This window comes from Notothenia coriiceps, unplaced genomic scaffold (genome assembly GCF_000735185.1).
Source record: "Notothenia coriiceps isolate Sejong01 unplaced genomic scaffold, NC01 NC01_scaffold00008957, whole genome shotgun sequence".
Lineage (NCBI taxonomy): Eukaryota > Metazoa > Chordata > Actinopteri > Perciformes > Nototheniidae > Notothenia > Notothenia coriiceps.
Genome location: NW_011341658.1, coordinates 270,017 through 287,722, shown reverse-complemented (window position 1 = coordinate 287,722; position 17,706 = coordinate 270,017). Strand labels below are relative to the sequence as shown.

General features: G+C 40.3%; 1 protein-coding gene and 1 long non-coding RNA gene across 2 annotated transcripts; both read left to right on the top strand.

Moving 5' to 3' along the window:
- The first annotated feature begins 10 nt into the window (after positions 1–10).
- Positions 11–1,129, top strand: LOC104944862 (uncharacterized). Its single transcript, XR_798276.1, has 3 exons — positions 11–140; positions 518–673; positions 750–1,129. It is a non-coding gene; the product is annotated as an uncharacterized lncRNA (long non-coding RNA).
- A 9,549-nt stretch (positions 1,130–10,678) lies between these two features.
- LOC104944863 (probable palmitoyltransferase ZDHHC20) lies at positions 10,679–17,475 on the top strand. The gene is made up of 13 exons (XM_010770449.1): positions 10,679–10,817; positions 12,381–12,407; positions 12,490–12,584; positions 12,749–12,869; positions 13,712–13,781; positions 14,185–14,217; positions 14,319–14,439; positions 14,995–15,127; positions 15,217–15,343; positions 15,464–15,553; positions 16,769–16,848; positions 16,968–17,014; positions 17,098–17,475. The coding sequence occupies exons 1-12, from the start codon at positions 10,700–10,702 to the stop codon at positions 17,009–17,011; spliced, it is 1,059 nt and encodes a 352-aa protein (XP_010768751.1). The 5' UTR covers positions 10,679–10,699; the 3' UTR covers positions 17,012–17,014; positions 17,098–17,475.
- Positions 17,476–17,706: the final 231 nt, after the last annotated feature.

Sequence of the window (17,706 nt, the reverse complement as noted above, 5' to 3'; positions counted from 1 at the left end):
ATGTATCCTAAGCATCTGTGACTGTCATGTTGTTTAGGTTTTTTAACTGAATTATTGTTTTTCAGGCCGGAGGTTTGTTCTTCTGATAGCAGTGTGTTGGTGGCTCATACTGTTAGCCATCATGGGTCTCCGTATCTACTGTGAGTATCTTCTGTGTGAAAGTCAGTTCAACAGTTTGTATTAGATGTGACCTGAAGCTCTGTAACTCTGTCTGTCGATTCAACAACATCTCCCCTCTCGTTTGCTGCAAAGATTCTGTAATAGGAGGCTGAAATGATGTGTTACGGGGGAAGTGTGTGTTCCTGTTTTCCATATTTAACAAAAGGAAGTGGTTTTAAATGTCAGAGCTTTTGTAAGATGTCTACAATACAGAGGAGACCAGTCGCTTTCCAAATGCATTTAGCTCTTTGCTATGTGAAGCAAACATGTGAACCCATTCTTTAATGTTTATCAAGAACATTCAATCACTCAGAGACACAAGTTTTACAGCCCAACACCTTCCTCTGTGTCTCTGTAGTGACCTCTAAACTTTCAGGAAACAATACCGAGCTGTACTCACGAATCAAGGAGCTGGAGACCCAGAATAACAACTTGAAACAGCAAATACAAGACATGACACCAAAAAGGATTGAGTTCAACGGATTTGCGTGAATGGAAGTGATCTGACTGATAGGTGAGAGATTCATTGCTAAACACTTTGAATATTAACATCTATCAGCCTTTTTCTAAACATCATTTTCCATCCTCAGCTCCTTTAATGCAGAGGCTGTTGACGGTCGCTGTGCAATCTCTGTCGTGAGAGAAAACAATTGGGTATCAGTGAGCTGTGGTGACCACAAACGATGGATCTGCCAGAAGAAGGCTTTATCTCTATCTTTTAAACAGCCATACTCCGAAAGTTACTGGTAACTCTTTGATTGAAGAAAATGAAATACATTACAGGCCTATAAATGTCAAACTATGGATTGTCCTACTTAAAGGTGGGGTATGTAATTTATTTCAGATACACTTTTTGTTATATTCCATGGAATGCTCTTAACTTCCCAATAGCAATGTAATAGCTGTAAAAAGCACGACCAATCATTTCCGGCTAAAGTAACTGGATGGCCTACCTGCCTGTCAGCCTTCCATCTGTGCAAAAACTTATCTCGTGCCCTCATTGGTCATTTGCGCGTTTGTGTGTGTTGGAGGAGGGGCTCTGTAAGGAAGTCTGAAGGAAGAGGCAGATTTTTTTCGGCTGCATACTTTCAAATTCTACCGCACTCGAGCTGGTTTCTCCAAAATTACATACCCCACCTTTAAGTACAAAAATTAAAATAAAAACAAGTTCCAAACATTTAAAGAGATTTTACCTTGTCAAACAAAAAAGGAAGAAAATAACGTTAATTACATAAACTTTGCATAAACTTAATACACTTAAGCAATAGCTCATGACAGGCCGTGGTATACGGTCATTATATCACAGTTAAGGGGCGTGGTTCGGCCCATGCTATTTGAATGGTGGTACTTTTCCAGTTGGTCTACCTGCTATTCACGTAGCTCTGCATGTCGTTGTTTAGGTGCTTTCTAGAGATAGTTACTGCTCAATCCACCCCTCCATAGTAAGGCCACCCCGGAGGTCGAAGTGAACCTTAAATGTTTCCATCTTAAAGGTGACCTATCATGCAAAATGCACTTGTGTACGTCTTTTCTACATGAACATGTGTCCCCGGTGTTCCAGGGAACTCACCAAGTGTCAGAAAACACAACCCTCTCTATTTTCCTCCATACCCAAATCTCTAAAAAAGGGGCTGCAACGGATCTTATACAGACTGATCCAGATTTGAACACTTTTATGTCGTCACAGAAGTTGCGCTACGGCTATTGGGCCAACTCCACCNCTCACACTTGTGTTGCGCTGAATTGCAAAGCTTTTTTTGGTGTTGCTTCTTGTTGCATTTCACTGCGTTGCATCAAATGTATTGTAATGCGTCAAGCCGATTAGCGCCGAGTAGTTGTCTTTTAACTACATATCAGCTACAGTTTAGACCAGGTTGAATTAGTTTTTGTAGATTAAGGGTGGCAAGAGAGAGAAGACAATATGTAAGTGATATTTTTTTTTAAATATTGAAGACAACAACTCCCATAATGGCAAAAATCATAATCTCGATTATGTGGGTCAATAATTGATATCACGTTTATTAAAAAACGGTTATCCATTTACTTTGAAAACATTCATTTATTGAAAAAAAACATTTGAACAGTATGTTTTGAACTTGAAGTGTAATTCAACTGAAAAAAAAAAAAATAAAAAAAAAAAATAAATAATCGTTTTATTTTGATTAGGTTGTTTTCATAATCGTTGGAAGCTAAAATCGTAATTGCGATTAAAATACAATTAATTGAGCAGCCCTAACAGCCATGATCCCCTACTTCTTCACAACATCACTAAAACTCGGCTATTGTTTCTATTCACAGTCCCCTTAAAAACTATCAGCTATTTCCTACCAACACAATATAGAGATTGCTAACAAATGCAAGTTTCTGTAGCTTTAAATATATCGCATTTAGAAATACACTCTCTTGCCAAGAGTTGGATGAAAAGATCGATACCTCTCTAATTATTAATCTTGTAAATGTGAAGTTACAGCCAGCTGCAGGTTAGCTTCACTTGGTATAAAGGCAGAAAAAGCTAGCCTGTATCCGTCCGAAGGAAACACACTGTACCGAGCAACTCTTAAGTTTATCTCTTAACATATTATACGCTTTCTTGACAAAGACAATAGTGTATTATAAGAGTTGGTGTGCGGCGCAGTGGGTTGTGTGTTGGTGTTTGGAGGTTCAAACCCCACTGCAGTCAGCATGTCGTTGTGTCCCTGAGACACTTCACCCCAAATTGCTCCTGTGGGGATTGTCCACAGTATTGAGTATGTAAGTACATGTAATGTAATAAGATCTGGATGCCTGACCCAAAGATGGCTTTATTTAGGCCAATAAGAAATGCTTGCAGGCACTTACTGTAAGCCATAACCTTTTTTACTTGGTGAGTTTGCATCGTACTCAATATGCCGTGTAGTCCATTTGCCAAACCTCCATAGATCGAAAATTAAAAAAGGAAAGTCATAATTGATATTGTTTGCAATGGAGATCAATAGGAAACATTTCTTTAAAGCCACAGGTGGATTTCGGATTTAGCAAAACTAATTGGAAACTTCCTGCAGCTCACTCTTCATGCTAGTCTTTATGCTAAACTAAGATGCTCTAGTTTCATAGCACACAGTGCCGTGAGAGTGGTATTGATAGATTACGTTTTACACTGTTAATATTCATATATCGATTGTGCGCAATGTGGATTGTTCAGAAACAAAACATTAATGTTTATTGAATCATATAATTGACATGATGCAACACTAACATGAACCCCAAAGGAGGGTCTGTTCATGTGTCCTCGTCTATCAAGCCCGATCCAGATGCAAATGAAGGCTGCATCCAGTTAAGATTTCCCATTCTGTTTTCTTAATGGTGCGAGTCTGCGTGTCTCAACTTTCTAGACCGAGAAAACACATCTCCCAGGGGGACTGACCATCATATTGCCCACGGCAGCAGCGCCATGTGTCCGTGCCTGAGGTCGTGATCCAAGGTCACTTAACTCTGCCGTTCACACGCCGCTAACAACAATTACTAGAGCCCGTCGCTGCGCTCTGATTATGGAGTGCTGTGGCATTGCTAATTCATCAATGCTGCCCTGACCATGACATATTTACAGTAAATGGCATGTACAGGTTGTGTGTTGTGTGTGAGTGCTTCCATAAGAGACAAGGACGAATTGATCCCATTGTGCATGTCAGAGGGATGGATGGTCGGGACGTTGACCCTTCTGTCTGAATGAGGCCATAAAACACAAACGTTTTCAGGATAAATGCTTTTCAAGTCAACAACGATAAATATATGAGATTTATTTGCAATAAAGTCATTTTTTAACCTACACCAGCTACAAAATAGCCAACATGCTGGATAAATACTTGTGAGCGTCACATTACCCAAGGAAATGACTTGTTTTTGACTAGAATTACTAGAATTTTGGTACATTTGGTACAAACATATTTGGAAATTCTACAAAAGCCGCTTAACTTTTGAACTTAAAGGTAAGAACGGAGAAACCAGCTCGAGTGCGCTAGAATTTGAAAGTACGCAGCCGAAAAAGATCTGCCCCTTCCTTCAGACTTCCTTACAGAGCCCCTCCTCCAACACACACGAACGCGCACATGACCAATGAGGGCACGAGATAAGTTTGTGCACGAGATGGAAGGCTGACAGGCAGGTAGGCCATCCAGTTATTTTAGCCGGGCCGGCTCAGATGATTGGTCGTGCTTTTTACAGTACCACGGCTTCCACAGATGACATTTTTTACGTATTTATTGTCAAACCATTTAATGTATTCATTGCTATCGGGATGTTAAGAGCATTCCATGGAATATAACAAAAAGTGTTTCTGAAGTGAATTAACTACCCTACCTTTAATCCACATACAATTTAGCAAACTATTAAACCAAACCAAGTATGGCAACTTTTAAGAAATCTGTGAAACGCAAAAACAATGATTAAAAAAACTATTATAAACCTAATTTAACTTTTGGTTTTCTTTAGGGCTCTGTCTAAAGGAAAAATATGTTTATGAATGATAAGAGAATTGAGATGATTCATGATAACTTTAACCTTTATACCTTTATTCATGACAAGAGAATGATAAGAAACATAGTTTCTAGCATAAAGGCCAATCCTGGATTGAATGTTATTTCCTATATTCTACAATCAAGTTACTTAAAGTGGATCTATTAAGCTATATCGGAAAAATATATTGTAGGGCCATACCTAAACAAAACATGTCTGTGAAGTTTTTTTTTCAAAATACCAAACAGTTCACCCATTGTAGCCATGCCTCATACTGCTCATACCCCTCTTTTGAAGCCCTGTTAGAGAAACGCAGATTTTGGGTCCTTAGCTTGAAAAAATAGGAGGAGGCGGAGCTAATGCCTGATCAGAATTCTACCGGAGATAAAGTTAAATTCTGCTGTGCTAAAACACCATCCTGTACTAAACCACATCAAGGATTATTTCTGAAACAGTATGGAGCTCAAATGCTTTTTCTCTTGCAGGTTTACCACAAGGTGAGTTCTTTTTTTATTTCCTGCTTTTTAAACACATGTGCTCTACAGTACAGGTTAGCTCTGAGTGTTAGCGAGGCTTGCCAATGTAAACAAAGACGAGACTACATCCAAAACACGTTAGGCATTGTTTCTGATAGCAACTTTCTGTGGGTCCGCCGCCGATTTGACGTCATATCGGCAGCAAATCTGAATCCGCTCGTTGTACCCCCGTTCTTTAAAGATTTGGGTACGGAGGAAAAGAGAGAGGGTTTTATTTTCTGACGCTGCGTGAGTTCCCCAACGCACCAGGGACACATATTCATGTATAAAAGACATCACAAAGTGCATTTTGCATGATAGGTCCCCTTTAAGTTAAAACACCCTATTTATTTTTACACTGTAGAGGAGAGGGCTGAGCACTCAGCCTTGAGGGGCTCTGGTGTTGAGGATGAGGGTGGAGGATGTAATGTTTCCCACCCGCACTGCCTGGGGTCTGCCCGTCAGGAAGTTCAGGATCCAGTCACAGAGGGCGCTGTTGAGCCCGAGGTCTCTGAGCTTGATGACCAGCTTGGAGGGCACAATGGTATTGAATGCTGAACTGTAATCAATGAACAGCATTCTCACATATGTGTCCCTCTGGTCCAGGTGTGAGAGGGCAGACGGCAAACAAGTCAGCCTAGTATAGGTGGGATGAAATGAAAGGCGTAGGGAGGGAGGATGTAGCGATCTTCTAGCTATGCGCAGTGACGTGGTGAGAGGTGGGCGGCAATCTGCATCGTTCGTTGACTTCGTTCACGTGTAAGACCTCCCACCTCTAAGACCGCTCATAAAGGTAGGGTCGAGTAACTTAATAAGAGTTATTATTTATTGATGATTTGAAGGCGATGCGGGTTGTTTAGTAGGACTTACTGACGTTACGGACATGATTGACCGGGACACAGGCGCGCCGGTGGTCCTCGACTGGCCTGCATGGGCAAGGCCAGAGGACTAAATCAAACACGGGACTGACGAATAAGCGTCAAAAAGGCCGGACCTCGCACGCACGCCTGGGACAGCCAGTCTATGTCGCGCACACATGGCGAGACGGAGGCGATGAGCGGTATGTTTACCACACGCATGGTGACTATGCCGCACGACATTTACGAGTAGACCAATGAATAATGGAACGGGGGGTGGGGGCTGGGTTTTTTTCCTGCATAATCACCGAAGCGGATTAAAAAGGGTGCGTGCGAGCGACTGGTGCTGTTTATGGTGTTATGTGATATTTAGTTGATATTAAGGATGAAAGTTGATGAGGGAGGAGACGCTCCTTTGCCTTTGTTGCGACGTAACGACTTACGACTGATCACCCCGAGTGGGAGCAAGGGACAGGGGTTTTTCTGTTTTAGGGGCGGAGTTGCTGATGGCGGGGTCATCGGAGTGGAGTTAGTAGATACGTGCACGAAACTCGCCAATCAGTGGGGAAGGAGTGGAGGAGGGAGGTGGGGGAGCGAGAGACCTGGGGAACGGACCTGGGGGAAACGGATGTCTCGGGACGCGTCGGCTGCGGTATCGGNATTCCAACCATAAAATATTGAAGACAACAACTCCCATTATGGCAAAAATCGTTTTTTAATAGTCGTGATATCAATTATTGACCCACATAATCGAGATTATGATTTTTGCCATAATGGGAGTTGTTGTCTTCAATATTTTATGGTTGGAATTCCTTTCATATTCATCATAAACCTTTCACCAGGAGTCAGATTTGCATCAATTACCCATTTGTTAGAAATATAATTATAATATATGACATAGGTGTAGTAATTTTTGGGATATTTTAATGTGTAAATGTTACAAATGATAACAAGGTTTTACAGCAGACCTATAGAAATATCACTTACATATTGTCTTCTCTCTCTTGCCACCCTTAATCTACAAAGACTAATTCAACCTGGTCTAAACTGTAGCTGAATTGTAGTTAAAAGACAACTCCTCGGCGCTAATCGGCTTGACGCACTACAATACATTTGATGCAACGCAGTGAAATGCAACAAGAAGCAACACCAAAAAAAGCTTTGCAATGCAGCGCAACACAAGTGTGAGCCAGGAGTCAACCTGTGTTTAGCTCATCACACACATTCACTCAGGCACAGATATTCCCTTCACACTGCATTCAGCTCAAAGATCAGCCTTGTACGCAGTCATCAAAGATTTACGCCATATGTAGTTTGTCACACACACACACACACACACACACACACACACACACACACACACACACACACACACACACACACACACACACACACACACACACACACACACACACACACCTACAGAGTGTGCAAGGACACTCTGACAATGCGGTATAATAAACTAATGGATAAGCAAGTCTCAGAGCCAATTCTTGGTCCTCATTTGTGATGAAATCAAACACATACACACATACATTCACACACACACACACACACACACACACACACACACACACACACACACACACACACACACACACACACACACACACACACACGCAAACGTGCACAATAGGTCTGATCAGGTCTTTTCCCTTCACATGAGTGACTGCGTACCTACGGGCTGGGTCACATCAATGACTCCAATCTATCAAGCTGTCCGATTTGACTACTTCTAATTCCATCCGCACACCTCTCTCTCCCTCTCTTTTTATTCCTCTTCCTTTCCGTCCTCTCCTATCTGTTCCTTCTCTCAACCTCTTCTGCAGCATTTGATCTACCTCCATCATTTTCCCCCAGAAACGTTGAAGTGGTCCATTTCACTTTTGACCTCCTTCAAGCTATTCTGTCTCTCATTATACTAAGCAGGTTGCTCCAACCTCTGTAATGTCCCCTAAAGCTTGAAAAAAGACTTGCAAAACCAAAAAGACCAGAAACAAGTGGATTTGAATGAAGTTTAAAGGGGCCCTATCACGCTCAGGTTCATATCAGTTTAGTGTCTCCAGTGTGACATGTCTCCATGCTTTAATGTTCAAAAAGCTCTCCATTTGTCTCATACTGCCTGTGCTGCAGCACCTCTTTTCACCCTCTGTCTGAAACCAGAGCCCAGTATGCTCTGATTGGTTANGATTTATATTGTGCATTTTTCCAAACTCACATTGGTTTCTCTCATACAGCATCTCTGTATTAGATGTGTATTCACTCTCTGTCCTTAAACGGCCTTGTTGGAGCCCTTCCTGGACCAACCTCCCTGTGGAGCCCCCTGTGCTCGGATTGCGGTTTCAGGCCTCGGGCCCCACTCTGCTCTGATGAGTCCCACCGTTACAGGCGGGAACATCAGTGATTTTATGTTGTTACAATGGCGTGTTGCTTAGCAAAACCAGAAAATGCACACCACTGAAGGACAAACAGTTAGAATGCTGGCGTTGGGGGTTCTGGCGTGCCATGTTTTGGTTGGACGTTGCGCGCGTCGCTGGCCCTGCGAGGATGCGGACAGTGGTGAGCCTGGGCTTCATTTCGCTGCCTTGCTGCGTGGGGATCTGTAGACAGCGAGACATCGGCGAAATGACGCGGGGAAGGGGGGGAGGTTTGCCTGAGGCGGGGCTGCCAGCACCCCAATCTGCCCGAGGGCCCTTCCAACTAGCCACACAAACCTTCATAACACACAAGGGGGGAAGGGCTTATAACTGTTAAAGCATGACATGGGACCTTTAAAATAAGGAGCCCACTCCCCACGCCCCTCTGCCGAGCATATATTTGGTTAAAACAACACAATGGTGCTCTTAGGGAGGGGAAAGGTTCAGGTTTGATAAGCGGTGTGTGTGGGTGGTCGGGGGGGGGGGGCGCCAACCTTTGGCTTGGTTATGGCCCTAATGGTTACACAAGCCAAAAAATCGGTTATGACATCAGTATATGGCCAAAATCTGATCAGCTCATTTTCAGACAGGTTTTTATAGAAATGGATCAGGACAAAAAGAGAGCGAATCTTTTTTCCTGAAACTTTCAGAATCTCTTTACACAGAGGGGACACATGTTGATGTATAAAATTCATGACAAAGTGGATTTTGCATAATAGGTGAGCTTTAAGTTTGTTTTCAAGTGGCGCATTTGCTTTTCTTGTTATATAAATAAATACACGGTTTAAAATATCATACTTTTTCCTGTCTCTGTCACGTTTAGCATGTGATTCAGGAGCGCAGTGGCCGGATGCTCCAGGCCCTCTCTCCCTACTCCTCACCCCGTGGCTCCCCCAGCAGCAGTCCAACCAGAAGACGACGCTCCCTTTCTCCTGACTCATCCTCTGCCTCCTCCTCCCAATCTCCCTCCTCTCTCTCCCCTCCTCCCTCCCCCTCCTCAGCTTAAAAGGCCTATATTAAAGATTCCTCCTCAGGAAAAACAATCTCATCATGATTTGGCCTAAACTTCGGCCACATAAACGTCTATTGGTCCATTATCTGGTCCATAATATGGAACTAATGCTGGTTTAATCAAGTCCATGTACATAAAGGTAGTTGCAAAGCTTGGATATTATTTGTCTCATGTCATTTGTTACTCATTAATATGTCTTACATTACATTACATTGCATTTAGCTGACGCTTTTATCCAAAGCGATTTACAGTAAGTGTATTCAACCAAGAATGTCTAAATACATAACCAACAAGTCCTTATACCTAAATGAAATGGCAGTTTTAAAGTGACTTATAAATTCATACTGAAACACAACCGCCTGGCTATGTTAAGGTTGTTTAATTTTTAAAGTAAGTCACACAGGGTTAAACTGTATGCATTAGTTTAAAAAAAAAAAATACAATTCGATTTTCACAACAAACTAAAAATAATTCGAAACCTACCTGTCTATATACTTAGCCATTTAAGTTCACACCATGCTAACACAGATACTGGGGTATAACTGCAAACTACCATGTTTGGAAATATTGAGAAAACATGCATTCTGCCCCCATGTGGTGAAAAATAATTATTCAGTGCAGCTTTAAATCAAACTCTTTAAACTCACATTGGCTTCTTTAAATCACTAAATACAATAGGAATATTTGTTTATGAATATTTGTTTATGGGCTTGTTCTCACTCTTTACCCTTTCTTTTTAATAATCACAATAGCAATTTATTCCATTGTTAAAAGCCTATGATTCATGAATGTGGGAATTGTCCACAGTAGGCTATTGAGTATGTAAGTCGCTTTGGATAAAAGCGTCTAACAAGTAACATGTAATGTAATTAAAAAATATACGCAAAACAGAAATCGAAGCAAGAGATCCAACTTGTGCAGTATATATTCATTAGAAGCGTTAAAAGGTAATATTGTCTCTATAATAACAATACTAATTGTATTTATAAAGTACATTTTACAATGAGTCGCACATTGCATAACAAAGACAAGAACACAAGAGTGATAACCAGATAAATAGACTGATGATATTTAGTTAAAAAGGTAGTTAAGTCTAAGCAGCCTGGTGATTAAATCAATGTATCAACAAAGGGTTAACATGAGATTCACGCTGCATGCAAGACGCTTGGGAACTACAAACACAACTGCGCATGTGCAGCTCGATTATTTAAAGGGAAATATGACGTCATTGACAGCTACAGATTAAAGATGGCGCCCTCTCATGCACTGAGGTGCTGCAAACGGGCTCTGAACTGGATACCTGTCCTTTTTATTAACCTGGTTGTCGGCTGGTCTTATTACGCTTATGTTGTGGAGCTCTGTGTCTGTAAGTACCCTCACTATTATAAAGTATTTACAAGAAGTGGGGCGGGTATCTGCTTGTGTTGACAGTTTCTCAGGGTTGCCAACTTTGATAAGCTTGAGATTTAAAGTTTCCCCTGGGCTGCATACGTTACTGTAAACATGCGTTTTATTCTAATTACAATATTACACAATATGCGTTTGTTTCAGATTGTTTAACCATTTAAATACATGCTAAATTGAATTGCCACATTATTTAATCGGGACACTTTCTCAGTTAGACTGGGAAAGGAAAGTCTGTATTGTTTCCAGTTATAATAAATGAATTAACGGCTTCATCATGATAGTAAATGCATTTACAGTGCGAGTTTACTGGAGTAACAGATTAAAGAGATAACACTTTGTCATATGCGTTACAATGTATAGTGTTCTGTAAATGAATGGAAATGTATAAACTACTTTTAAATTATTAAAAACGTAAATGGTTAAAAATATAGTTTAAAAGTATGTGCCCTAGGGCCTAGTGTATTTCCTTTTCCAAAATATGATTCTGTAAATATGACTTTTATATTGTTACACATTAGGCCTACATGTACTCATTAAGTTTAAAAAAACGTAGTTAATACAACTCGTGTCTTTACAAATGACAATGATAACAAAGATTATAATGAATACTTTTTTTATGTAGTTTGACTGATAACAAATAAACCTTGTGAGCCAGCTGTAAAATCAGAATAAGAGAGGCTATCATTTAACCACATGATGCAACAGTGGTTATTCATTGTGGGGAGATGTGATGAGGGCCTTCTGTTCAACTGTTTATAGGTTTTTAAACACATGCTTGATGTGGTCCTTATTCTGTAATTAAGTTAAGTAGATGTGGCCAAAAACAGACAAATTATAGGACAAAAATGTGGAAATTACAGCTATAATTATAGGACTATCAACATACTCATTTAATATCAGAGCATTTCCTAGAAAATACTCAGACCTAGCCTAAATGGGCAGGGCTGTACTCTGTAATTATATTCTTGGTCTGTACTTTAAACTGATTTCTAGTAACTGCACACTTTTTTAAATTTTATTTTTTTACAGTTATATGTAATCTGCCATATGTCTAATGTTGTGGAATGTTCGGTTGTGTTTGTGTAATGTGATAAATGTAAAAAATCAATAAATACATGTTTTAAAAAAATAATGGGCAGGTCTGAAATAAACAGAGCTTTCTTTAGCAATGCCTTTTTCCCAATAGATATTTATTGATCAGTTCTGCCGGCCATAACATTCACTGCCCTCGCTCTCACAGTAGGTTTTTTTTCATGGTTTATTTCAGCCTGGAACTGATGATACCATTATTAGCATGCAGACGTACTGTAGTTCTGTCCTTAGCTCAGCAGCGGTGGTCAGGACAGGGACATCCCCCTAAAACAAAGCTCTCTGTTGTGTGAGGGTCACTGCTGGCCGTGCCAGGCTGCTGCGGCATGGTGTGAGGAACGGGTGGTGTGTGTGTGTGGTGGTGGTGGGATGTGTATTCTTAGGACTTTCATTACTACACACTCAAATGTATTTTTTCTTGTCATTTTTGTAGATACAATTCCAAATAATCCAGAACGGAGTAAGTGCTACTCACCACAATTCCTATCCTGTTTATAATTCATATCAAATATTTTTGCTAACTTTTAATTTTCTCTTCACAGTCAGCTATTTGATCCTCTTTCACATTTTCTTCACCATGTTCATATGGTCCTACTGGAAAACGATCTGCTCCAAACCAGAAAGCCCCTCAAAAGTGGTAAGCCAAGAAAATAAGAAGTTTTCCAATGTGCACTTATATAAACTTTGTATTCAAGAAGGTTATATATATGGTACATATACATGTATAGCAAACAGTCCATGAGTGTCCTATACATCCCATTATTTATAATGGTTGTCTCTGACTCTTTCTCCACCTGTCAGTTTTGTTTGCCCAGAGCAGAGAAGGAACTGTTTGAGAGAGAGGAGCGAGCCGAGACGCAACAAGAGATTCTGAAGAAAGTGGCGAAGAATTTACCCATTTATACCCGCACAGCAGGAGGAGGTGAGGCTTTCACCGCAACAGCAAAACTGACTGTGGTTGTATTTGTATTTAAACACCCAGTGAACTTAAAGGTACTGTAGGGTAGGTAATTCACTTCAGAAACACTTTTTGTTATATTCCATGGAATGCTCTTAACATCCCGATAGCAATGAATAAATGAAATGCTTTGACAATAAATACATACAAACATTTCATCTGTGGAAGCTGTAGTACTGTAAAAAGCACGACCAATCATTTTAGCCGGCCCGGCTAAAGTAACTGGATGGCCTACCTGCCTGTCAGCCTTCCATCTGTGCACAAACTTATCTCGTGCCCTCATTGGTCATGTGCGCGTTCGTGTGTGTTGGAGGAGGAGCTCTGTAAGGAAGTCTGAAGGAAGGGGCAGATCTTTTTCGGCTGCATACTTTCAAATTCTCGCGCACTCGAGCTGCTTTCTCCATTCTTACCTACCCTACCTTTAAGAAATCGTCTTACCTTTTGTTGCACCAAATAAAATTTCATAAATGTGTTGCTATATGCTTATTCCCCTTTTGGATAAGCATGCACCACTGCTTATATCTCTATAAAATATATTTGACTGGTAATGCTAATCGGGCTGTTTTGTATTTACTGTACTGCATGTATCAGGATGGTTCATTGGGATCAGGTGCACCTCGTTATCTCAATAGACCACACCTGGCTCTTCTACTAATCAACAATCGTTAGTGGTTTTAAAAGGACATTTTAAAAAGGCAATGTATTTAATACACCTCTGCTATGTCACATACCTTGTCATTGTGCTGTCTTTCATTTTTGAGTAATATAGATACAGCATTAATTCAGCTTTTCTTCTCTCTGAAAAGCCGTCCGTTACTGCGACCACTGCCAGGTGATCAAACCTGACCGCTGCCATCACTGCTCAACCTGTGAGATGTGAGTCTTTTCTAACTGTACACACTTTATAATTAAGGTTCATTATTGTCATTTAAAACGGTTTTCCCCGAAGGAGCACATGTGTTTAACGGATTCTAACTTAGATTTTATGTTATCAAATATAAAATGTTTTGCTGCAAGAAAACATGTTTGCAGCTCAAATGTGTCGCAGTTGAGAAATAGAACAGTCAGTTGTTAAACTAAAATATATTTGTATGCTGGTTTTAAAACACATTTCTCCAGTGTTTTGATATACAATTAAACATTTATTGAAATAAATGTGCACTATGCTTTTCTGACATTAACAAGTGCTTCAGAGTAACCGCATCAGCAACATTTCTAAAATATGAACATGTTATAGACACAACTAATAGGACGTCATCTTTATTTTCCCTTTTCCAAGGTGTGTGCTGAAAATGGACCATCACTGCCCCTGGTATGTTTTTTTCATTTAACTTTGCATTTAAGCCAGTTTTTATTCCAAGTGATAAAGTGATAAGCATCCTTTTCTGTTGTTTCTGACGCGTTTTCTTGCAGGGTGAATAACTGTGTGGGATTCTCAAACTACAAATACTTTGTGTTGTTCTTGACCTACGCCGCACTCTACTGTGTGGTGATTTGTGCTACAGTCATCCAGTATTTCCTCAAATTCTGGACAGTAAGTACAGAATCTTCCTCTTATTTTCAATTTTATAAATCAGCATATTTGACATGTGAATGATTGTTGTGGTTTCAGTTTATTGATTTATCATTTGACTCATAATACTCAAAAAAGATTCTGAGAAATCTTGTCATTTTGAAAAAAAAAAATTAACTTAAGACTCTTTGACATGACTGCAGCTCTGATGAGGCATGTGATGATTGCATCGTAAGATATCGGCACATTTTGTACAGAATGTGTCTCTGGTGCTGGTCATGTGATCATTTATCAGGAGATTCTCTTCAGCATATTGCTTTGCATGAAACAATGGCTCCTGTCATGTAAACCCAACATTGAAGGAGGAGATTGTGTTCTAACAAAGCATAGAAATACTAAGAGACTGTTCTGTGCAAGGGTTAGATGTTGTACTGACCAGTGAGAAAAAATACCAATAAAAACCATTCATTTTCCATTTCATGGTAATCAGCTGTTTGGGTAAAAATCACTTAACCCTAACACAGGAAATCATCTTTTTGACTGACACTCTTGTTATTTTGTTTTCCCCCTCTGAAGAAAGTGCTGCCGGACACGCATGCCAAATTCCACGTCTTGTTTCTGTTTTTCGTGGCTGCCCTGTTCTTTGTCAGCGTCCTGTCACTACTGGGCTACCATCTGTGGCTCGTGGGAAAGAACAGGACGACTATAGGTAGTTATTAATATATTTGTAATGTAATTCAACTTCTGAGTATAGAATTTTAAAAGTCAAAACTGACAATATTCTCCCCCTATTTTCAGAGGCGTTTCGGGCTCCTGTGTTCGCAAACGGTCCAGATAAAAACGGGTTTTCTCTCGGCTTTAAGCGAAATGCAGCTGAGGTATTTGGAGACCAAGGGAAGTACTGGATGTTTCCTGTTTCCTCAAAGTAAGACAGCTGTCACCTTGGAAATCCTTTAATGGAGTGAAGACTCCAAAAAACCATTCACCCTGAATCCATCCAATGCTTACATGTTTACTTATGCTCTTTTAATCTCTGTTTTTTCAGTCTGGGAGATGGACATTCCTTTGTTACCAGATTGGTACAAAACATAGATCCTGAAAGAGCCAACGGTGTCCTTCAGCAAAATGGCAAAAGGTTTGTAACGTTTTTTTTTAACCGGCAGTATGAGAACATAAATAGCTTTTTGAACATAAAAGCATGGAAGCATCTCACACAGGGACGTGCACAGACATTTGGAGGGGCTATTGCTCTAAACTGGAAAAAGGGCCTCCCCCCGATAAAAAGACCTTTTGAAAATTGTAACTTGTTTTTAATGTAAAAGAAACCAAACTATTATTACATTAACTAAATTGAACAGTAATTCACATCTCATAACAAAATAAGCTAAGGCGACTATTGCATTCCGTAACTTGATTTTAAAAATGAAAACCAGGGACATTTTTTGTTTTGCGGTCCATATCTCATTAAAATATCTAATGTTAGTAACTATTAAAGACAAAATGGGGACAATTCTGTTCTGATGTAGTTTGACCAGACCATTGTAACTGCTGTGCAGTCCAGACATACTGATACAATAGGGCCTCTAACTAATTACCTTAAATAAACTCACTAATTAATGAAACCGGTTCAATATGCATTATTCTTATCATTCTTTATGAGCGCAGACATTAACGGTAAGGTATCTAATTACTTATTTATTCAGTATTCCATAACTTAGTAACAGAGATGGTCAAACTAAAGTGGAGACATTGCAGAAATCCTACAATGAAGCGGGACAGTGAACTGTTCACCCGTGAGAGGGCGATCAAGAAAAGAGAGCGAGTGGCCCCTTTGAGGGAGTTTACAGATGAAAAGACACAGAAGCACAATAACAATAAGTAGGCTATATTTAGGTGTTTTTTTGTAAATAACCGACGGTATCAAGAGGAAGTAAAGTCCCCTGGTTTGTCCCTTATACCCTAACTGCCATGAGACAACTCAAAAGCAAGTTGCCAAAATCCGACACTGAGGTGGTCTTAACGCACCGGCAGATGACAGCGCTGACAAGTGTGTTTCCCGCAGCGAGACGCTACAATACTAATTGTGGGCTTATCATGTTGATTCGGCCACAACAGAACAAAGAAAAACAAACTCTCGCTCTCTCCAGAGGGGCAGGTCAGCCCAAAAGGCCAAACGGGCCGTTGCCCGGGCAACAATAGCCCGTACCTGTGCACGTCCCTGATCTCACAGTAGAAGTGCAAAATACAAATATGAGCCTTGAAAGGAGCAGAATAGGGCCCTGTTTTATTGTATCCGTTTCTTCTCAGTTTTGTTTGCTGTGTTTAATCTCTAATGGGAATTGAATTACAGCCCTGCCGATGGGAAGCCCGACCCTTGTGTCCATGGTAACAATATACAACACACAGCAGACGACAGCAAAGAGAACATAGGTTTGTTGATGATGCCCTTCTATCACAATTTTTGCTCATTGCGGTTTATATGTTTTCAATATTACTTTCATGTTCAAACATCAAGCCTTCAACAGTGCCTCTTGTTTCCTAATTTTCAGAGGGAGGACAGACAGACTCTGTAAAAGTGGAGAATGAGCAATAGCAGGTATGTGAATAGTACTTGAATGCTGTACAGTTTTGCGGGTTCGTCTTCCTTTATTGATTTCCACCTGTTGGCTGTTACTGCAGGTACATCAGCAAACCATGGTGCCTTAAACCAGGAGCATCAGCCCCTCTACAGGAGCCGTCCTCCACCTTCATCTTGAGTACAAACCTCAAGCCACTTGTTTTGCACATACATTTATTTGACCAGCGTGTTTTGAGCCAGCACCGCAAGAATACTGTTATCATATCAACAGGGACCTCGTAGATGGGAGCAGATGTGATTCGTCTTTGTTTTGAGCCAAAGACATTCAAATAATGTTTTGTCATTATTGCGTATGAAAAAATAACGGACTTCTTTTTTCCATCTTGAGCCAATTGAATGTCTGTCGATATGTACATTAATCCCATTATACATTCCTAATAGAGAATCATTCTCTGTCAGTATTAATCAAGCTTTAATAACTAAACAAGAGCAGAGGGAGCCACTAATGCGAGATGTGTATAAATCCTACAAAATGGTGCGATTATTTATTCCAGCAGTCAGTTATCAGTTACAGTTTACATGATCGAACAATTTCAAAGGTCTTTCTTTTTACACTTTTAACATCTTTTTTTTTACATTTGAAATGTTATACTAAGGTCAGCATATGACAGGTGATGTAAGCTTACATGTGGACCAAATCCAGTTAAAAC

Bases quoted from the DNA above. Each gene is read 5' to 3' on its own strand.
- LOC104944863 (XM_010770449.1), top strand. From the start codon at position 10,700: ATGGCGCCCTCTCATGCACTGAGGTGCTGCAAACGGGCTCTGAACTGG. The intron at 12,585-12,748 runs GTAAGCCAAGAA...TCCACCTGTCAG, and splicing joins CAGAAAGCCCCTCAAAAGTG to TTTTGTTTGCCCAGAGCAGA. The intron at 15,128-15,216 runs GTAGTTATTAAT...CCCTATTTTCAG, and splicing joins AAAGAACAGGACGACTATAG to AGGCGTTTCGGGCTCCTGTG.